This window comes from Bombina bombina, chromosome 2, assembly GCF_027579735.1.
Source record: "Bombina bombina isolate aBomBom1 chromosome 2, aBomBom1.pri, whole genome shotgun sequence".
Classification (NCBI taxonomy): Eukaryota; Metazoa; Chordata; class Amphibia; order Anura; family Bombinatoridae; genus Bombina; species Bombina bombina.
The window spans coordinates 1,012,606,202-1,012,630,699 of NC_069500.1; the positions used below are offsets into that span (position 1 = coordinate 1,012,606,202).

General features: G+C 37.4%; 1 protein-coding gene across 3 annotated transcripts in view; it reads right to left on the minus strand.

Moving 5' to 3' along the window:
• PRSS12 (serine protease 12) overlaps window positions 1-24,498 on the minus strand; it is a 504,723-nt gene that overhangs the window by 248,524 nt on the left and 231,701 nt on the right. For all 3 annotated transcript variants that reach the window (XM_053703591.1, XM_053703592.1, XM_053703590.1), the window contains one exon: window positions 1,044-1,240. In XM_053703591.1, coding sequence (XP_053559566.1) covers window positions 1,044-1,240 — 197 coding nt within the window. The remainder of the gene's footprint in view (window positions 1-1,043; window positions 1,241-24,498) is intronic.

Here is a 24,498-nt window from a genome sequence, read left to right on the forward strand (position 1 = left end):
TAGCACTTTTTTATTGGTGGATAAATTTATCCACCAATCAGCAAGAACAACCCAGGTTGTTCACCAAAAATGGGCTGGCATCTAAACTTACATTCTTGCATTTCAAATAAAGATACCAAGAGAATGAAGAAAATTTGATAATAGGAGTAAAATTAGAAAGTTGCTTAAAATGTCATGCTGTATCGGAATCATGAAAGAAAAAATTTGGGTTCAGTGTCCCTTTAATGGTAAATGTAATAAAATTGTATTCTCTGTCTGAATCATGAAATACAAATTATGTGTTTTACTGTATATGTACTGTACATAATTAACATTCCAATGATCTTCACTATAATAATGTACTTTTTATTGTAAATACATGTTTCTATATATATGTTTCTATATATATCTATACCTGTATAGCTATATATATATTCTATGTGAAGAACAGAGGAATGTAAAATATACGAAACGAGCATCGGGGTTCATGGCTTATGAGTAACGGGGTCGGGTTAGCACACATGAAGAATTGATTAGTTGCACATTACTGGAATATATAAAAATTATGAAAAATTGTTATACATACTATAAAAAATATAGATGTATTCTATGGATTATTAAGATTATTTTACAGTATGTATATTAATTGTTAATCATTTTTAATATTTTTAAATATTTTATACTTCATATTTCAATAATGCGCATTGAAGTTAGCAATACGTCATGTGAGCTAACCTGACTGCGTTAGTCCTAAATTGCGAACCCAGATGCGCGTAACTCATATTTTACATTTCTATGTTCTTCACTTAGAAAAAATTAACTTTTTATTATTCAATATATATATATATGATAATGTTAATGTAAAATATATATCTATACAACTTGTAATACGCACGCTATCTGATACGCGCAAAAAGCCTCTGTCTAGCGAAGTTTACACACAAGCAGGAGCTCTAAATATCGCTTCACCTGTAATCTAGCCCAATATCAGTAGACTAGAATTACATTGCACAGGACAACCTATAATTAGCACCAGCATGTAAGCAGATTGTTTATTCTCTTACCAGTAAAAACCCTATGAGTATCTGCGTCCTGGTGGCAGGTTATGAGGACATCTTCCAGATGGGTACAGTCATGCTTCCCCCAGTCCTTCATAGAGCACTGGATCAAAGAAGACTCTTTCCCTGTGCACCTTACGTCATCTAACCAGATCACCCCTGTGCTGCTTACAAAGTGATTTTCCAGGGAACTTTTTCCATGCCTGAGAAATACATTCAATAAACTGTTAATAGGGAAATGTTCAATATAATCTCTATTTTCCAGATTAAAATATAGTGAGCGATATAAATTAATTTGTTTTTTTTCCTATTTCAGATTTTTATATAATCTTTTCTTACCCACTGCATGCTGTGTCGGGAAGGTTATTGAATTTGGCAGGGGTATGTTTGCTTGAAAACCATTTATCTATTTTAATAAAAAAATATTACTATTTTTGCAAATACTTTGCATTTATTATAACCATTGATAATCCACTAATAGGACAGTAACCTTTTTTTTTAATTAAACTATTTTTTTCTTATTAATATGACTTTTTGATCCATTATTATAATTTGCTGCCCTACTGAGGATACTGTGAGTTGGTGAGTGACACATGACAATTTTTTACTTTTCATGTAACTAAAGTCATGACACAAAGCGTTACATAAAATTGGATATCCTAAATAAGTAACTATATATTTGTCCTAGCTATCAGAAATCTAGGGAAGGCTGCACAAATACTTACATTAATTTTGCCTGTACTTCAGCAGTCTATCACAAGAGTCACCAAAGCAAAAGTGCCAGAAGCATAAATTCCTTTTACTGCAGGGGGTTTGTCGTATTATGGGCCATTCTACCATTTGTTTGAACAAAAAGCTCTGGACCCGGGGTAGCCGGAATTGTATGTAAAAAAAAAATAAAAGGACCCACAGCAGTCTAAAATACATTTAGATTGTGCTTTGGTAACTGCTGCTAACATATAAAAGCACTAAGTACCTTTCTTTTTAATCTTCATTACTTCCTATTCATTTAATTATATTTTTTATTTTTAGGGTCTCTTTCAATGGCAAAAAAAGTATGTATAATTTAAGCAAGAAAAAGCAGAGACAATGTTTATCCCAGTACTCTCTTAAAGGGACATACAAGTCAATAGTACATTAAAAGGGACAGTCTACTCCAGAAAGTTTATTTAAAAAAAAAAAAAAAAGATAATCCCTTTATTATCCATTCCCCAGTTTTGCATAACCAACACTGTTATATTAATATATTGTTTACCTCTATGATTACCTTGTATCTCTGCAGACTGTCCCCTTATTTCAGTTCCTTTGACAGAAATACATTTTAGCCAACCAGTGCCAAATCATAAATAATTCCACAAGAGTGAGCACAATGTTATCTATATGGCACACATGAACTAGGGCTGTCTAGCTGTGAAAAACTGTCAAAATGCACTGAGATAAGAGACTGCCTTTAGTGGCTTAGAAATTAGCATGTCAGCCTACCCAGGCTTTCAACAAAGAGAGAACAAAGCACATTTTATGTTAAAAGTAAATTGGAAAGTTTTTTTAATTTTGACTGCTATAGCATATGTATAAATACATGGCAAGAATGGACACAGAGGGAGAGAACTGTGGCGATTACAAAAGTAGAAAGGACAAAAACATAATTTATGCTTACCAGATAAATTCCTTTCCTTCCTGACAGGGAGAGTCCACAACTTCATTCCTTACTGTTGGGAAATACAATACCTGGCCACTAGGAGGAGGCAAAATCACCCCAACCAAAGGCTTAAATATCCCTCCCACTTCCCCTATCCCCCAGTCATTCTCCGGAGGGAACAAGGAAAAGTAGGAGAAACATCAGGGTATAATGGTGCTAGAAGAAATATTATAAAAATGGAGCTGCCTAACAAAAATAAATTACGGGCGAGGCCGTGGACTCTCCCTGCCAGGAAGGAAAGGAATTTATCTGGTAAGCATAAATTATGTTTTCCTTCCATAAGGCAGGGAGAGTCCACAACTACATTCCTTACTGTTGGGAAAACTATACTTAAGCTCCAGAGGACACTGAAGTTATATCAGGAGGGAACAAAAAAGAGGCAGACCCTATTCTGAGGGCCCCACAGCCCCCAAAACTTTTCTCCCGAAAGCTGCTTCAGCCGAAGCAAACACATCAAACTTGTAAAATTTATAAAAAGTGTGTGAGGAGGACCAGGTAGCCGCCTTACAAATCTGATCCATAGAGGTTTCATTCTTAAAAGCCCAGGAGGAAGCCACTGCTCGAGTATCCTCTCAGGAAGCTGTCACCCCACTGTCTCATAAGCTAAGCGGATGACACTCCTCAACCAGAAAGATAGGGAAGTCGTAGTAGCCTTCTGTCCCTTACACTTCCCTGTATAGATTACAAACAAAGAGGAAGATTGTCTGAATTCCTTAGTAGCCTGAAGATAGAACTTCAAGGAATGAACCACATCTAGATTGTGAAGCAAGCGTTCCTTCACTAAAGAAGGATTAGGACACAAAGAAGGAACAACAATTTCTTGATTAATGTAACAATCCGATACCACCTTAGGGAGGAACCCTAATTTAGTACGTAAAACCACATTATCAGCATGGAAAACAAGATAAGGGGGGTCACATTGCAAAGCAGAAATCTCAGAAACTCTGCACACAGAGGCAATAGCCAACAAAAAAAGAACTTTCCATGATAACAATTTAATGTAAACAGTATGCATAGGCTCCAACAGAGCCTGCTGCAAAACACAAAGAAAAAGATTGAGGCTCCAAGGCGGAGCCCCAGATTTAAACACAGGTCTGATCCTAGTCAGAGCCTTAACAAAGGACTGCACATCTGGAAGCTCAGCCAATTTCTTGTGCGTAACACAGACAGGGCCGATATCTGTCCCTTCAGGGAACTAGCAGATAGACCCTTCTCCAGTCCAGGATAAAATTCTGGCAAACTTAACCTTATGCCAGGAAAAACCATGCTCTTCACACCAGTACAAGTAAGTAATTCACACTTTATGGTAGATACGACAAGTAACTGGCTTACGAGCTTAAATCAGAGTGTCGATAACACTCTCAGAAAACCCTCTCTTGGGCAAGACTAAGCTTTCAATCTCCACGCAGTCAGCCTCAGAGAATCTCAATTTTGATGAACAAAGGGACCCTGTATCAGCAGATCTCTGCAACAAGGTAACCTCCACTGAGATCCGCAAACCACGTCCTTCGTGGCCACGATGGAGCAATCAGAATCACTGATGCTTGCTCCTGCTTGATGCGAGCCACCACATGAGGGAGAAGAGGTAATAGAGGAAAAAGCTATATAAGTCTGAACCTCCATGGTACTGATAGGGCATCTATCAGTTCTGCCTGAGGATCCCTCGACCTTGACCCGTACTTGGGTAGCTTGGTATTTAGGTGGGATGCCATGAGATCTATCTCCGGCTTCCCCCACTTGCTGCAGATCTCTGCAAACACCTCAGGGTGGAGAGACCATTCCCCTGGGTGAAAGGATTGCCTGCTGAGGAAGTCCGCTTCCCAGTTATCCACACCAGGAATGTGGATCGCTGACAGCGTACATCTGTGAGTCTCCGCCCATTTTAGTATCTGAGAAACTTCTCTCATTGCCAAGGGACTTCTTGTTCCCCCCTGATGGTTGATGTAGACAACTGAGGTTATATTGTCTGATTGGAATCTGATAAACTGGGATGAACCAACAAGAAGCCAAGCCTTCAAGGCATTGACGATTGCCCAGAGTTCCAATATATTGATCGGAAGAGAGGACTCCTCCTGAGTCCACAGACCTTGTGCCTTTTTGGCACCCCAAATGGCTCCCCAACCAGAAAGGGTTCCGTCCATAGTCACAATCTCCCAGGACGGTCTCAAAAAACACATGCCTTTTGACAGGTGATCTGGACAGAGCAAGTCTCTTGACAGGTTGTCCAGCACAATCTGTTGAGACAGATCTGAATGGTCGCCATTCCATTGTCTCAACATTCATAGTTGTAAGGGTCTGAGATGGAATCTGGCAAAGGGAATGATGCCCATACAGGTCTCAAGGAGGCCTGGAGGGCAAGACATGCAGTAGTTAGCTTGCAACATCTCTGATCTGTGAGAAATATTCTCATGGATATGGAGTCTATTACTCTCCCCAGGAAACTCACCCTTGTACTTTGAGTAAGAGAAATCTTATCCAAGTTTATCTTCCATATATGTGATCGAAGAAGACTGAGAAGGGACTCTGAGTGTTCTTCCACTAGACGAAAAGATGGTATCTGTACCATTATATCATTTTGGTAAGGCACTACTGCAATACCTCGTGTGCTGGCAATGGCTAGAAGAGATCGCAGAACCTTCAAAAATATCCTTGGAGCAGTAGCTAGGCCAAACGGAAGAGCTACAAACTGGAAGTGCTGGTCCAGAAAGGCAAACCTCAGGAACTGAAAATGTTCCCTGTGTATCGGAACATGAAGGTATGCATCCTTCAGGTCTATGGTGGTCATAAACTGTACTTCCTGAACCAGAGGAAGGATTGACCATATTTTCTCCATCTTCAAAGAGGGAACACTCAGAAACTTGTTTAGGCACTGTAAGTCCAGAATTGGACGAAAAGTTCCATCCTTTTTTGGAACCACAAAAAGGTTTGAATAAAACCCCAAACCTCTTTCTGCTGTAGGTGCAGGGACAATTACTCCTAGAAAGGAGCGATCCTGTACGCAACCTAAAAAGGCAGTCCTCTTTTCTGATCTTGTAGGCAGTCTGGAGAGTAGGAATCTGCCACTGGGCGGATGAGATTTGAATTCTATCCGGTATCCCTGAGATACAACCTCCAGGACCCAAGGATCCTGTACATCCTGGAACCAAGCATCTGAAAAAGAGACAGTCTGCCCCCTATTCAATCTGATCCGGGATTGGGGGCCACCCCTTCATGTTGATTTATTCTCAGCGGGCTTCTTAGTATGTTTGGACTTATTCCAGGACTGAGCCGGCTTCCAGGTACTCTTGGGCTGCTCGGACTTGAATGAGGATTGCTGTCATTGTGATTTGTCAGAACAAAAGGAACAAAAATTAGACAATTGCCGTCCTTTAGGCCTATTCTTCTTATCTTGCGGTAGGAAGGCACCTTTCCCTCCGGTAACCATAGAAATAATGGAATCCAGCCCTGGACTGAATAAAATCTTCCCCTTGAAAGGAAGAGAAAGGAGTCTTGATTCTGCATATCCGCAGACCAAGACTTCAACCAGAGAGCCCGGCAGGCTAGGACCGCAAAGCCAGAAGCCTTTGCATTTAGGCGAATAATCTGCATATTCGCATCACAGATGAAGGAGTTAGCAATTCTCAGAGCTTTAATTCTCTCCTGAATATCCTCAAGGGGAGTTTCCACCTCAATTAGCTCAGACAGAGTGTTGCACCAGTAGGTAGCTGCTCCAGCAACCGCAGCTCCAGCTGTCGCCGGTTGAAATAAAAACCCTGTATGTTGAAACATCTTCATCAGAAAAGTTTCCATTTTCTCATCCATAGACTCTCTAAAAGAAGAACTATCCTCCAGGGGGATAGTAGTATGCTTAGCCAGTGTAGAAATAGTGCTATCCACCATAGGGATGGAGCCCCACAAATCCAATTGAGAGACAGGGACCAGGAATAATTTCTTAAAAGTAGACGAGGGGTAAAAAGAAGTTCCTATTCTTTCCCATTCGTTATTAATAATGTTCGCCATATAAACTGGCACAGGAAAAGTCAGAGGGACCTTCCTGTCTTCATAAACCCTGTCTAATTTAGGGATCTAAGTTTAGCATCTGGAACCTCTAGTGTAGACAGAACCTCCTTTAATGAAAAACACAGATGCTCAATTTTAAATCTAAAGGAGGGTTCCTCCACTGAAGGAGGTTTAGAAACTGAAGTTTCCAACTCAGAAAGTTCACCCTCTGAAGCAAAAGAGGTTAAATCATCCTGGGATAGCTGGGACATAGTAGCTAAATCCGACAAATATTTATTTGACTCTAGGTCAGGAGAACTATGTTTAACCTTTCTTTTACGTTTGCTAGAGTGAGGTAAGGCACTCAGGGCCGCAGACACCGCCGATTGTAACTGCGCGGTAAAGTCCGCAGGAAAAAAGCCCACTCCAGATGGAGGATTAGTTGAGCCATGGGGAACTGCATGTGGAGCGGGTAGTGTAGAAAGGGTAGTCTCTCGGGACACAGATTCCTCAGAGTTAGATGGCTCAGAGGGGATAATAACACTATGAGTATTAGCAGGCTTATCTCCCTTCTTAGACTTTATAACAGTGCTTAGGTAAATGGAACAAAATTGAGCAGGCGGGCAAACCACGGCCTCCTTACAATATAAACAGGAATTATTAATCCGTACAGAAGGAGTGGAACCTTCTAATGTAGTATCAGAGTCCTCCATAGCTAAGTATATATCCACAGAAGGACAGACAAAAAAAAAAGTGTTTTTTTTGTTTGTTTTTTAAACCGGCACCTTTTTAATACCAATGGCTGGGGCACTCACCACCTCCTAGACCCAGACAGCTAACAGTGAAAACGCTCTTTTCTTAAGAGCGATGTCCACAGCAGGATCGTAGGAAAATGAAAAGACTGCACTCAGTCACGTGGTGCTTAGGACTGGACTTCCCCTGCTATGAAAAAGGCGCAAAGCTATTATGAGCTGCGCAACACTCAAAAACGAAAGTGAAACCTGTTTGTTCCAAGCCAAAAGCACACAGTCTATAAACCCAAAAGCTCTCACATTAAAGCAGTTATAAATAACCCCTAGCTGTTCAAATAATCTCCCTGAAGGAGATATTAACCCTTGATCCTATCAAGGCATAAAGGACCCTGTATAGTGTATATATAAAACGGTCTTACCCTCCAGGATCCATGCTGTGGAACAGGCACAGCCTCTCAAGTGTGACAATCTTGCAGCAACACTCTGACATGGACTTGAGTGTGTAACAGCACTTGAGTGTGTAACAGCAAGCAATGAAACTCGTCAACACTGATTGCTCAAGAGCTGTTAAGCGACAGTCTGGATGGGTTTACAGAAAACTTTCTCTTCATCTCCAGACTAACTTTCATCAATACTCTCACTGAGAGGTTGACAGGATAATTTAAAACTCCAGTCCTTTCTGGAAGGGAACATACCCATTACAGGACTATCCAAATCTTCTGACACTTCTCTGCCACCTCCTATAGTGACAAAAGGCAAAGAATGACTGGGGGATAGGAGAAGTGGGAGGGATATTTAAGACTTTGGCTGGGGTGTCTTTGCCTCCTCCTGGTGGCCAGGTGTTGTATTTCCCAACAGTAAGGAATGAAGTCATGGACTCTCCCTGCCTTATGGAAGGAAAAATATAAGACATCAAGAAGATAGTAAGGATTTGACAAGGGGGAAGGGTAAAGGAAGAGGATATGGGAGAAAGCATTAAAATAAGAAAGACTGGAAAGTCAGAAGGACAGAAAGATAGACATAAGTGATACATGAAGGGCAAAAAATAGAAAAAAGATGAGAAATATAAAGAAAATATATAAAAAAGAGTAGATAGTTATTAGAAGACAAGAAATGTATAGATAATGTCTTGAAGAAAATAAAAACTCACGGCGAGAAATATGGAATAATAAATAAAGTATGTCTGGGCTGTATAAAGATTCATTAGAGTATATCTAAGGTTTAATAGCAAAGCACAAGGCATGGACAAGTCTTGGGGACATGCCTAAAGTATGAAAAAAATCCTCATTGTGAAATATATACACATTATTATGCAAACAAGTCAAAGTGCTGTACAGAGAAAGCATTACTGTTTCCTGCAATGAGAAACATGATATGTATTGATTCCCCATGGCATTACACACCCAGGCACAAATAGAATAAGTGCAGGTTTATTCCCAATTTACACACATACATTAACAAATCCATATTTACAGGTGGGAAGACTTACAGGTCTAGGTTACAGGGCAGTTTGAGATGAACAGTGGCTACAGATTTATAGGAAATTATCTATGTTGTTATAACATCACGGTGTTGATTTTCAATCTTTGTGATTATTTCGATTATATGGTTTTAGGGGATAAAAAGATCTTTATATATATATATATATATATATTTAAAAAAAAGGATCCCAGCACTTGAGTCTTAGAATACTTTAATTCAATTGAATTGAATTAAAGTATTCTAAGACTCAAGTGCTGGGATCCTTTTTTATTATTTAATTATAGGGTAAGGAGACTAGACCCTATCCCGGGCACGAGCATTTAAGTGAATTACTTGATTGAATGGCTGTGCTGTCACTATATAAAATTATATAATATATATATATATATATATATATATATATATATATATATATATATATATATACATACATACATACAGTATATACAGTATATCTTAGGGATCTGCATTCAGACGTTTCGTTAGCAATTTAGCAAACGAACACCAAATATGGTCACCACCAGCGGCATTTGGCTATTTTTGGAGATCGATTTCTTCTTGTGAAAGTGCAACACATTAAAGGGACACTAAACCCAAAAATTCTCTCATGATTCAGGTAGAGAATGCAATTTTAAGCAACTTTCTATTTTACTCCAATTATCATTTTTTCTTTGTTCTCTTGCTATCTTTATTTAAAAAGCAGGAATGTGATGCATAGGAGCCAGCTCATTTTTGGTTGAGAACCTGTGTTATGCTTGCTTATTGGTGGGTAAATGTAAGCCTCCAATATGCAAGCGCTATCCATGGTTCTGAATCTAAAATGGGCTGGGTGCTAAGATTTACATTCCTGCTTTTAAAATAAAGATAGCAAGAGAACGCAGAAAAATTGATAATAGGAGTAAATTAGAAAGTTCCTTAAAATTTCATGCTCTATCTGAATCATGAAAGAAAAGAAATTGGGCTCAGTGTCCCTTTAAGATCTGGATTTGCACAGTGAGTGTGAGTTGTACTTTCACACAAAGAAATCCAGCAGTGAATTTAGCCGAATGCCACTGGCGGCGGCCATATTCAGTATTTGTTTGCAAACAAAAAGTCTGAATGCACATCCCTAATTTAAATACATACATATAATTAAGAAAAAAGGTGTACAATATTTTCTTGTCTTGATATATTATTCAGTTATGTTTTATTGTTTATACTAATTTCACAGCAAGCCATAGAGTACATGCTAAAACATTCATGGTACACTTAATCTGAAGACCTTATTGTCTAATGCTTCGTAAACACCTATAAATCCAGCTAGCTAAATCCTCACTCTGCCTCAGAGAGCAATCAGCAAATCTTCTTAAACCTTTACTGCCATTCTACCCGTTTACTTAACTTGTCGTGAAATGCATTGCTTTTACTTTAGCAACAATCCCTCCAGCTTATATGTATTTTTTTTTTCATCACAAGAGACATATCTAGCAGTTAGTTGTATTATTTATAACTCCAACAAACAAGAAAGTCCTTGAGATATCACTCAGCAAGTTTATGCAGAGAATAATTGCAAATGGAAATCACACAAACAAAAGAAAATAATACAGGTAAATGAGAACATTTGTTCATAAAGGAAACATATATTCCATAAACCATTATTAATACTAAACAACACTTAATGGTGCTGACAAAGGAACCGACTAATGGATGTTGTTTGTGTCAGTATTTATAAAGATTTATTATATAAAAAAGGCATTTGCTTTCATAATAATAGATTTGTAAGCGACAAAGACCTAGATCTTACACAACCTGCTAACAGTTTTTTGTTTTTACAACAATGTTGCAAAACTGCAGCTATAAAGAGTAGCTTGCAAGATATCATACATAATTGACTACAAATGCATGCTGGTAAGTGTCAGGTCATCTGCAGTGTGCACTAACTATTATAAGAGTGCTGAGAAATCTATGTTTTGTTAAAGGGACAGTGTACTTTAAAATTATTATTCTTTAAAAAGATAGTTATTCCCTTTATTACCCATTCCCCAGTTTTGCACAACCAACACAGTTTTATTAACTTTTTACCTTTGTAATTATCTTGTATCTAAGCCTCTGCAGACTGCCCCTTTATCTCAGTGCTTTTTACAAGCTTGTATTTTAGCCCATTCGTGCTGGTTCATGCATAACTCCACAGCTGTGAGCACAATATATATATATATATATATATATATAAATATATGTGTATATATATATATATATATATATATATATATATATATATATATATATATATATATATATAGATTATGCAATAATCCAGCACTCACTGTTCTGTAAATATTCAAGCCAGGGTGCATTCCAAAACAAAAAAAACATTATCTATCTTTAAACAAACATTTTCAAGTGGACTGTCCCTTTAAATTCATTCTCTGCTTAGTATTTTTTATATAGATTTGCCAAGCTGTGCAGGAGGATTCATGTTTTTTTTTTTTTTGGGGGGGGGGTTGTTTTGTTTAGAGTGGTTAAATGAAACAAAAGACAAAAATGGTGAACAAATAAAGTGAGGAAATGCATTACATTAGTTCAAAGTACAATTGATTTATACATTTAAGAAAGAATTTCCCCATATTATTAATGTGTTTTTTATTAAAAAAAATATTTACAACGTATGCTTAATTTATAACAAATATATTTTGTCTTTTATATTATGTTAAATGAACAGCTTACTCCAGAATTTTTAAATTTTAGAGTCTTAAAAGATAGATAATCCCTTTAATACCTATTCCCCAGTTTTGCATAACCAACACAGTTATATTAATACTGTACCTTTTTTTTTTTTTTTTTTTTTAAATATTTTTTATTGAAGTCAAAAACCAATACAGAGTATAGGGTATGTCTCAAAACAGTCACGAGACAATGTGTACAGAGCATAATTATGAGACAATGTATTCAAGTATCTCAAACATTTCCAAAAAATATGGGCTATCGCATAAAGAGACTTCAGTTTTGTTTTAGAGTATAACAGATGTAATATGAGCAAAAATGATCCTCTCCTAGCTATATGTATAGAGAAGCAAGGTAGCCAATCAGGTAAGGGTAAGACTAGGGAGGAGGTGACTCTATAGTTATATAGGGAAGAGGGATGCAGCGGGCAAGAGCCGCTCAAAATGTAATAGGGGGGGTAGGGGGAGGGATGGGGGGGTGGAGCCAGTTAGCATGTCAACACCAGGGACAAATTTAAGTTGGACTAGAGTATTATTACTTAATATAAATAAATCACACTCATCTAAACCCTTGTATTCCTAAAGAGGGGGCCTAGAATCATATAATTTATTATCAAGTGGAGGGGGGACGTAAGAGTAGTTGGAGACTGGGGGGCTTGGGGAACTTCTGGGTGAGCCCCTCTCCTAGGGGAGTGCCACCTATAGGCGATGCTGGAAAAGGAAAAGGGATATGACCCGCAGGCATAAGTACCGGCGGGAAAGGGAGGAGAGGGGCTCAATCAATACAACTATTATGTGCTAGTAATATGAGTAAGAACATATATAAATTAGGAGTGACAGTCGTATAGGCACAGAAAATGATAGCCTGTAACAAATAATATAAATATAACACAACATTTAGGCAAAAGAGAGGTCATGTGCACCCATATAAACAACAATAACCATTAAACACATTATAGAAAACCGGGATATACTAGGGAGAGTCTGGCTTACATATATACTCAATGATATTACTATGGATATTATGAAGAGCAAAATATGTTGATGAGGTAAAATAAACCACGGATATACTAGTGGGATGCAGTGTATATGCGCCATGCGAACTATCCATCTAGAAAAGGTAAGATGAAACCCAAAAGCACTAGTGTATAGTGATATATATGTTCCATGAGAGATAACTATCCACAAGAGGAGACATGAGACCTAGAAAGTACTAGAGCAATGTGAAATAGCTGTGCCATGGGAGATAAATATCTAAAAGAGGTGATATAGAGCGTAGGACTTTAAACTATACATCATCATAAGAGATACAATGTCAACAATAAGCTTTGTAAAGCTAGATAACTCTGTTTAGTGATAAATTTATCCTATATCTTATACTACAACATATGTCCAGCACACTGCAGAAAGAGCCCATGCGTCTAACTAAGGAAAGGATGAAAACATATATGCCAGACCGTGCCTTCGCAGTTAGCACTGCCCAGCAATATCTAGTGATGCCTGCATGGAAACACTGCAGTGACCAGACAAAGTATCTCTGAGATTAAGGGAACTGTTTGGTAATATCAAAGCTCTAAATATTTCACTAAAAAGCAGACCAACTCTCTATCTAACTGTGGCATGTATAATAATGTGTTTCTATACAGTGAGGAGCTTTAAAAGAAAACACAACTATTACCCACATAAGAAAAGTAAGGGGGGGTATGGTTTGTGGCTCAGGATTTTATAATTTAACATGTTAATATAATCCAGTAAACTGGAAAAAGTGGGACTGACCGTATCCCTGAGCTACATCTGGCTCATAGTGAGCTTAAGAATTGTATTCGTACATCCCTGAGAAAATACTCTCTCTGGGATGATTAACTGGTGGAAAGGAATCTTGAGCTGGATAATGAGCCAGTAATCTGCATGTGCTTCTAGCTTGATATAAACATGTAAACCAATATGGTGCATAGGAGAAGAAATAAATACAGAGCATAAGAAACTATGTGAATCTGGACATTCATCTCCTACCTGATATAAACATATATTTCAGTGCAATACATATAAACACGTAGCATAATAAACTAAGTGAGCAACATCAGATGCTCAAACACTATATAAGAAAGGCAGTTCCACTAGTGAAGGGTACAAAATGAAGAATTCTGGTAGAAAGAGTTTGTGGGATACTGGCATTAAAGGTTGGGGAGATATGTGGTAGAACCGTTCATGTGCAACAGAACAGTGTTATCCAAAATGGGGAAAGTGACGGTATAGCCAAGTAACGTTAAGGTATCCCACAGAGTCCTCAGTTGTTAACTATAAAATATAACAACATCATTCTTACAGGTCATGGAAGTGTATGACAAACTTTTGTGTGGGATTCCTCTCCTGCTATGGGGATTGTCTGTAAGTCAGCCTACACCAAAGCGGCACCACAGTGTTTGCCGCAAATCTAAACCAGGGGATGATAGTAGCGTTCCCATACTAAAACTGTGCTGGGGGAGAGATGGCAGGCATGTAGTTCCAAAATATAATGTTCTCCAGGCTAATCTGCATGAAAGTACCATGGGTAACCATCTGACATTTTCCTTCAGTGACATATGATTATGCAGCTGTGAATCGTGGCTCATCAATGGCGGGCTTCTTAAAGCAGGAGTGTCTCCTGGGTATGGTGTCATCATCGTACTTAACAACTCAATATGGATGGGAGGTCGTAAGGGCAGCTGAGGTGCCATCTCACGAGTCTTTGCTGCTGTTAAGGGCAAATGTGCCGGCCATCTATTGTATAATGAATGCGCCTGTTCTGTGTAAACGGCATGAGCTGTTGCTGATCTTGTTGATGACCCGGTATAGATCTGGGCGTGGGAGCGAGGTGGTTTGTTCTGGTTGCTCTCTTTAATCCCCGCTGGGCTTATTTCACGACTTGTAAGTCCTGAGTGTAGTGATTGGTGTATCTCGGCAAAATACACTTCCATTTTCTGCCCCAGCTCCATTAGTAGCTTCGTAATGGTTATTTTGTAAGATAGATCATCCATATCGAAAGGAGGATGGGTTTGTGTAAGCTGTGGTGTCTAACAAGCTGGCTTCTATCGGCAGTATCCAGTGCCACTTAATTCTTAGCCTGTATCTTTAAAACCGAGATTCAGTCCCTCTGAGCCAATGCCTCTAGTTGCCCCTTTGCGGTAGTCGGCAATAAGAAGTTAGTGCGATATGGAGGTAAGGAAAGATGGTGTCCTCCTCCCATCCCCTGCAGTTGTTTCAGTCGGTATACAACGCAATCACTACTGCAAATCGTGTATTCTAGTCCGCAGCATAAGCCTAAAAGTTTCATTCAAATATCAGCTACCATTTTAGTGAAGTGTGTCTGGTCTGAACGGTCAATAATGTTAAAGTTCAGTGAATGTAGCCGGAGCTACTGTATGATGCGACCTTTCAGATGCAGAGCTAACTCCGCCCCCCATACTGTACCTTTTTTACCTTTGTGATTACCTTGTATCTAAGCTTCTGCAGACAGTCCCCTTATTTCAGTTCTTTTAACAGACATGCATTTTAGCTAATCAGTGCAGATTCATAAATAACTATACGGAAGTGAGCACAATGTTATCTATATGGCACACATATGCACTGAGATAAAAGGTGGCCATCAAGGGATTAGAAATTAGCATATAAGCCTACCTAGGTTTAGCTTTCAACAAAGAATACCAAGAGAACAAAGAAAATTTGATGATAAAAAGTCAATTGAATCATGAAAGTTTCATTCTGACTAGACTGTCCCATTAAGTGACAGCTGTCAGGTGCTCTAATTTGGTGTAAAAAATAAAAGACCATGAGCAGCTTCTACTACAAAAACTACAAGAAAATAATGGATTTAATGAAGAAATTAAAAAAGAAATGCAACACCTCTACAAAACACAACAACAATTTATTAAGAAGAAAAAGAAGAAACTTTCATGTCCTGTCACAAAACAAAAGCAAACACCAAATGCAAGAAAATAGAGCTCCAGGTGACAGATCAACTACAACAAATGGCCAAACATCCACTGACAATAACAGCACCTCATTCAAAACACAAACTGTCACCAACCAAGAAAACCATACAGAAAACTCAGGGATTGTGAACCTTCCAAACTACCACCTATCAGAACCAGAGATATCAGATAAAATATTTTTTTCATGACAAAGAAAATACCAGCACTATGGAGGACTACAATGGAAGCAAAAATAACACAATCTTCACAACTGCACCAGGATGCAAAACACAAAATTGGACAGCTATATTGAAAGCTTCCGGTTAAGAACAGCATCCCTGCTTAACACACAGCAGAAAAAAATAATGTATAACCTCTCACATTTAGAAAAAACGCTATAAAAAACTTAAAAAACAATGAAAATATTACCATTAAGCCTGCGGACAAGGGAGGAGCAGTGGTGATCATAAATACACAGGACTACATCACAGAGGGAAATAGACAATTATCAGATCAAACTTATTACAATAAACTGGAAAAGGACCCCACCCAGGAATACACTTTACAACTTAGAAAACTAATAAAAACATTCCATAAACACACACAACTTAAACTGAACAAACTGGTACCTTCTAACCCTAGCATAGGGACATTCTACATGCTCCCAAAAATCCACAAACCAGGGAACCCAGGGAGACCAATAATAACTGGCATGGACACTCTGACTGAGCAAATATTGGGCCTAGTGGAGAATATTCTTAAGCCCTTAGTTATTAACACCAGTAGCTTTATAAAAGATACCACTGATTTTCTTAACAAAAGCAGCCAGATAACAGAACTGCCAGAGGATACTATACTTGTGACAATGGATGTGGAATCCCTGTACAGCAATATTCCACATAAAGATGGTATTGATGCCTGATTAAACTTTCTTTCCACAGACAGCTCTAACCAGACATATAGTGCTTCTACAGTCAGTAAACTTACAGAATTCATACTCACCCACAATTATTTCATCTTCAATAATTCCATCTATTTACAAACCATGGGAACAGTCATGGGCACCAAAATGGCACCACAGTACGCAAACCTCTTCATGGCTGATTTAGAACAGAGATTCCTAGCTACACCCTCACAAACCCTTCAAATACGTTCGCTACATAGATGATATTTTCATCATATGGACAGAAGAAAAATAAATAGAACATTTTCATAAATAATTAAATCTATTTCATGCATCAATCAAGCTTAAAAATGACTTTTCTAGAGACTGTATCAGCTTCCTTGATACAACATTATCCATCACAAATGGCAAACTACACTCATCTGTATACAGGAAACCAACAGATAGATGCAGCTACTTCCACAGCTCCAGCTCCTACCCCAATCATATTTAAAAGTCCATAATCTACAGTCAGGCCACCAGATATCACAGAATTTGCTCAGACACCAAGGACCGTGACAAACACCTCATCACACTGTCTCAATCATTCAGAGAAAAAGATTACAAAACAAGGGTTATAAACAAACAAATTAACTCTGCCCTTAATACCCCACATGAACACTTGCTACAATACAGGGAGAAGAAAAACATATCGCGTATCCCACTAGTTGTCAAATATAACCCTGCTGTAGAAGGAATACAAAAAATCATAAAACACAGCCACTACTCTTAGAGTCCTGAGTCTTGAAAAAGTCTGTATGAATCGGACGAAGCGCGTAGACGTGGAGGACATTACAACAGACATAACAAAGACAGTTAAGTTGTGGCTACAAGTTCAATTGTTATTGGAATCCTTGGTCATAATTACCAGTGCCTACAGACTAAGCCCAGACGCAAATACGGAACTCAGCCAGAAGTGATACCAGCTGAGAAGGAGCTGGGTTGCTGTCAGAGGATTTTTGTCCAAGGCGTGATTTGCATTGTGATCTTGTAAGTGCAACTGTATCTATAGCGCCAAGTTATTTATTAAAACTTTTACCTTGAGTTGTGGTCGCGCTCTTTTCTCTTCTACTTTCACTACTCTTAGAGGATCACACACTCAAAAAAATCTTTCCAAAACCCCCTATCCTGGCACTCAACCACCCAACCTAAAACAGAAACTGGTCCACAGAAATCTACCCCTTGATAAAAAGAACAAGCCAAAAACTGCACCTTTGGATGAACTTACACAGACACTCAATCAAAAACCACTGTGAAACAAAATACTGTACCTCTGTTGGTCACCATTTCACCCAACCTGACCAGTCCATCCAAAACCTCAAAATCAAGATTCTCAGAGGCAACTTCAAAAATACCATGGAAAGAAAAACCTTTGAAATGAAAATGATAATGCACTTCAACTTGCTAAATTCTGGACTAAATGTTGACTCTGGGTTCTTAACACATTATCCAAAATTTTTGTAATGTACTTTCATATACAGTAGTCCAGTGTTTTTCAACCAGTGTGCCGTGAGAGATCCTCAAGTGTGCCGCGGCAGACTGACAACAGTGTGACATATTTTTTAAATTTTGCTTGTTTTTTACTCCCAGTGCAGGGGTGTCCCTCTTTCAAATTTTGAAATATTGGGAGGTATGTGACAGGCTCATCAGGCAGACATCATTTACAACCATGACATATTTACATTCATTCACAGACAATCATCATGATTGTTTGTGAATTAATTTTGTCAATATGTTACGTATAGTTTGTAGGAGGCATGACATCACAGCACAATACATACAGTATATGTGTGTGTGTGTGTGTGTGTGTGTGTATATATACACTGTATTAGGCTACAATGTGTGATTTTGTAAAATTTTGGGATGGTGGTGTGCCACAGGATTTTTTAATGTAAAAAAGTGTGCCACTGCAAAAAAAGGTTGAAAATCACTGCTGTAGTCAATCACATTGTATATTCCACATTCTCTATGCATAGGTACGCAGGTAAGCCTATGTCCACACTTTAGTCAGTATTATTATTCCCCTTTTTTTTCTTTCTTTCCTTTCTCCTATCTTATATTCCCCTGTATACCTAATTTCCCATTTTTATTCATATGGATTCTATGTTGATATTAAACTTTATGTCAGTATATGCTTTGTGTATTACCATATATTTCCCCTGCCTGTTATCTTTTACTGACACTATCTGCCTGTCTCCTAAACCCCCATCATGATTTTTACGAAACCCCCTCCTCCCCCTGCATTCAGACCTCTGTAACACTTTGTCTTTTTAGCCTGTGTTTTAAGATATAATCTGTTAATTCCATCAAATTGGTCAGTATTGCTTCAGACTTGAAAAAGGAAGACAATCTTCCGAAAGCTTGTCATCTTATAAATGTATTGTTAGTCCAATAAAAAAAGTATCATTGCTTAATGCAATACTCTTGTTATTTTGATATCTAAATCTCTGGGCTAACACTGCTACTCCAATCAACGTGTAGAATATGGAAATACATTTAGATTATTTTTCACATATTTTAGTATATATATTTGTTTGTATATTATAGCAGTCTCCAGCAATGTACATCAGATACAGCAAAATAATAACGCCATATATTTAATTTGGTTAATAATAATAATAATAATAATACAAAATGTAATCGTTTGTATGTACTGCGTGTAATTTACACGTAGGACTAGATTACAAGTGGTGTGCTAATAGTTAAGCGCAAGCAAAAAGGGTTTTATCGTGGGTGTTTGTGTGCATCAGATGTAGCGCTCGTATTACAAGTTGAAAGTAAACGCAATCTTTTTTCGCAGTTGGAGTTAATGCGAGTTGGGATAGCATGACCTCAGAGATCTGGATTTATGTGTAGTGTGATAGGAGTGCCTAAAGGTGGATTCCTGCTGCTAAAAAAGTTCTTCCCTCAAAGAGAACTAAATGGTGGATAAGAAGAAAAAATGGGGTTTATTTAGCAGCGCTAAAAAAGCTAGGAAATGATGATACCAATCTAATTTATGTTTTATACAATCTAGTTTATTTAAAAATTCTTATAACACATAAAACAACAGCAAATGCTTTTCCTTATTAATAAAGGGACGTCTCCCTTATACAACACTTATAAAAACAGACTAGAACCATATAATCCTAGAATTCCAGGTATAAAGGAATTAATTCTATAGATAACATATGGCAAGCAACAAATTTCTAAGATAAATGGTGAATTGAATATTTAAAAGGCACAAATGTATCAATCCTAACAGCTTTACAGTTCTTCAGTAACAAATACAGTTATAAAGTTACACAGTTACTTTCCTTGGACATATAATTGGCTCAGGTGTGCTGGATAGTTAAAAAGGCAAAAAACAGCCAATATTCTGATTTAGGTGCCAAAGCAATCGTGGTTAATGGAAATGGTTAATTTAACAGATGAATACCTTGATGTCTTTAAAGTTCAGTTTGCGTGTTTTAAAAAATGTAGTGCAACCAGAACAGATTAAGGTACCTCTACACTAATTTGCACTACGTTTTTTAAAACACGCAAACTGAACTTTAAAGACATCAAGGTATTCATCTGTTAAATTAACCATTTCCATTAACCACGATTGCTTTGGCACCTAAATCAGAATATTGGCTGTTTTTTGCCTTTTTAACTATCCAGCACACCTGAGCCAATTATATGTCCAAGGAAAGTAACTCTGTAACTTTATAACTGTATTTGTTACTGAAGAACTGTAAAGCTGTTAGGATTGATACATTTGTGCCTTTTAAATATTCAATTCACCATTTATCTTAGAAATTTGTTGCTTGCCATATGTTATCTATAGAATTAATTCCTTTATACCTGGAATTCTAGGATTATATGGTTCTAGTCTTTTTTTTAAGTGTTGTATAAGGGAGACGTCCCTTTATTAATTAGGAAAAGCATTTGCTGTTGTTTTTATGTGTTATAAGAATTTTAAAATAAACTAGATTGTATAAAACATAAATTTGATTGGTATCATCATTTCCTAGCTTTTTTTAGCGCTGCTAAATAAACCCCATTTTTTCTTCTCAGAGATCTGGATAACTGTTTTGTGAAACAAAAAAGTGTCACAAAAATACAATACACAGTACAGTTACACTCCTAATAACACTATCTAATAAAAATAATTAAAAAATAATACACAAAAAAGTTATAAAGGCTTTAAGATATGAACTCTCAGGTGTTTGAAGAAGAAAAAAGGCAGACAATGGGCTTAAACATAGAGATACATACACATACATTTATATATATATATATATATATATATATTTATACACACACACACACGCAAAGTCTATATACATGTATGTGCATTGGAGCCCTTTGCAAATAAGTAGATGAAAAAATGTAAAAGCACATTTAAAGAAAGCATAAGAGAAACTATTACATTAAAGGGCCATAATACCCAAATGTTTAAACACTTGAAAGTGATGCAGCATAGCTGTAAAAAGCTGATTAGAAAATATCACCTGAACATCTCTATGTAAAAAAGAAAGTTATTTTACCTCAAAAGTTCCTCAGTAGCCACCTCCCATTGTAAAGGATTTCTAAGCAGCATTTTAGTGTGTCTGTCCCGGGACATCGGAAAGGATGAGCTTCGTGCACTCTCATATTTTTTCACCAATCAGGTAAAGGAAGCTTACTATGAAATCTCATGAGAGTTAAGTAAAATCTCATGAGATCACTGTAAGAGTTCATGACCTCAGCACTGCTGATGCTGGTTGGCTGCTGTTCATTTCTTCATTTTTTTAGTTTTTTTACCTGCAGCTGGGAGCAGTTGAGTATAACTTTTTACACAGAACTTAGTCTGCTGAGCTGAGGTAATTGTGAGGTAAAATATCTTCCTTTTTTACATAGAGATGCTCAGGTGATATTTTCCTGTCAGCTTTTTACAGTTATACTGCATCAGTTTCAAGTGATTTAGCATATGAGTATTATGTCCCTTTAATCAAATGTTATTCATTGTAAATATTTCACATTCTAATGTTCTGCACATAGAAGAATACATTACAAGTATTTATAAATAAATATTCCCATATATATATATATATATATATATATATATATATATATATATATATATAATTATATATACATATATTGTACCAAAATATAATGACCATTCCTTAACACAATGTGTCATGCCAGCCTGTTTTAAATCTTCAATTATTTTTCAGGTTCTGAGAAAACAAGAGATTTTGATCATCTTACAACTGTTATTTAGGGATGGGAGAATGTGTTTACATTCAAATTTGAATGTTAGAACAAATGTTACTGTAGAGATTCGATTTACATAATCGAATGTTGATAAGAATGAATATTCTTAGAAATTCTATATTCAAAAGATATTTACAGATTCCTAATGTCAGTTTCGATTTCGAATGTCCACATTCAATTTAACAAACACTTTTCAGAAGTTCAATAGTTCATGTGGTAGGGAATTTAGTAAATTGATACATAATAGATACAAATATATCAATTCAAATGTTTCTATTTCGAATATTGCATAATTCGAATATTAAATTTAAAGGGATCATTAGAAATACTATTACAAATATATTAATTAGAATTTTTGGAATTTGAATATTGCATAATTTGAATCGAATTATTAAAAAAATTTGAATTGCATATCACATTTAAAGAAAGCTTAAGAGCTGCTATTACATTAATCGAATGTTAGAATGTTGTACAAACTGTCAGGATATACATCTCTGCCATATACACTATCCTTGGTTGTACTGTTCCTTTAAGGATCACTGCTTCTCATACCTGTCTCCACCCTATTTAAGGCACACCTGTTTCAATCATTCTTTGCTTAGTATTGATATACACTTCAATTGCCTAGCCAGTTTTGTCTGAACTCTGCTCACTCAAATTTGCTACCAGCAACTTTTTTCTTTGGATTCAAGTTTTGTCACGAACTTTGCTGCTGTTGCTTTTTACTTGCAACCTTCAGTTTCCTCTGAAACTCCTGTGATTTACTAACCTCCACTTGAATTGTTTTCTTACAATTACCTTGGACGCTCCTGTCTCCTGTCTCAGCACTTCCACGGAGCTCCGCAACTACCGCGGTGACGTCACACGCCAGCTGCTCTCTCTCTCGCTACTCAGCTCTAGCCTGCTCTTCCGACTACGCTGTAAGTGTTACTACTTCTGACTCTCAGCCTTGATATCTGCCAGCACTATAACGCTTACCATTATAATATCCTCAAAATGCATATGTCTTCTTGTCAGTGTTCTTTTGTTTATTTAACATAGTTCCAACCTACGCATATATCTACTCTCATATGTTATTCTCCATGTTTTACTTACAAAAGCCTGCTGAAACTTCATATCATTACTCATCGTTCATTCTGACCATTAATGTCTTATAAATTTGGGTATTCTGATTTAACATCTTACCGGAGGAAGTGTGTTTCATGTTTTCACTGCAGACTAGAGTGTAGCCACTCTTTTCAGCCTGCAATAGGGTTAACATAGCGAATCTCCTCCTTTACATTAATTACAGCCTGCTGATACAGGAAAGCCGCCTTCACACATCCTGTGACTATTGTGGTTTTTAGTATCTTCTTGCTACATACACTCTCTATTGTTGCCACCTTCCATCTCAGCAGTTGTGATTCACCTGACCTGTTCAAAATACTGTGTCTTTATTTTAGATTTCCTAAACCAGTGTGACAGAATACTAAGCCTTTTAAAACCTATGGATCCAGCTGAGATTAACACTCACATGCAGGCATTAACACAAAGAGTAGATTTGTTAACAAATGGTTTAAACGCATTAAAAGTGGAGAATGATAACCTTAAAGCATACATTAGGGATGTAGTAGACAAAAGAACACATATATATGAACCCCAGGTTAGTCCTCCAGATTGTTTCCATGGAGACAGGACTCTCTACAGAGAGTTTAAAAATGCATGCCTGTTATTGTTTGCTTTAAGACCTCATACCTACCCAAATGATAGGATTAGAGTACTCACGACCATATCTTACCTTAGAGGTGAACCCCGTACATGGGCAAACACTTACTTTGAGAATAATGAAGAGATATTGAATTCTTTGGATAATTTTTTTGTCTCAATGGATCAATTGTATCAGGATCCATACAAACAGCTTACAGCTGAAAACGCCATGCGTGGCCTTAAACAAAAGAAGAGGGTAGTCGAAGACTACATCACAGAATTTAAAAAATGGGCAAAGGACTCTCAATGGAACAATCTGTCCCTTAGGAACCAGTTCAGACTCGGCCTCTCTGAGGGAATAAAAGACGAGTTGTCTCGGACAGATATCCCAGATACCTTAGAAGAGCTCATGTCACTTAGTATTACAATAGATAGGCGCCTCAGGGAAAGGTACCAAGAAAAGACTGGGCATGACTCTAACCCTAGGAAAACTTCCTACCCCACACATGCCTCTTCCCTACACAAAAACACTCCTGAACCCATGGACATTGCCTTCATCAAAGGACCTTTATCTCCTCAAGAGAAGCTCAGACGTCGTTCCAATAATCTATGCCTGTACTGTGGCTCTGACGAACACACTGTGAAAGACTGCCCTTCCCTCCTAAAACAAAACAAGGGTAAGACCTTAACAGACTTTTATTGTTGTACTACTCAACAGAGTTCAGTTACTTACATAAAAATCCCTCTTCTGTTACAGTGGGAACAACTTCGTCTTCACGCCACAGCGATAATTGATTCTGGTGCCACGGCTTCCTATATAGATAAGGAATTTTGCACTGTAAATAAAATACCACTGATGCAGAAACAGTCTCCTGTTTATTTGAGAGGGATAGATGGAAAAAATATTTCTTCTGGGCCTGTTGAATTTCATACCATACCCCTACTTGTGGTCTCTCATGATCAGCATAGAGAATATGTCTCTTTCGATGTAATAAATTGCCCGGTCTCTCAGGTGGTTTTGGGGATGCAATGGTTGCATACACACAACC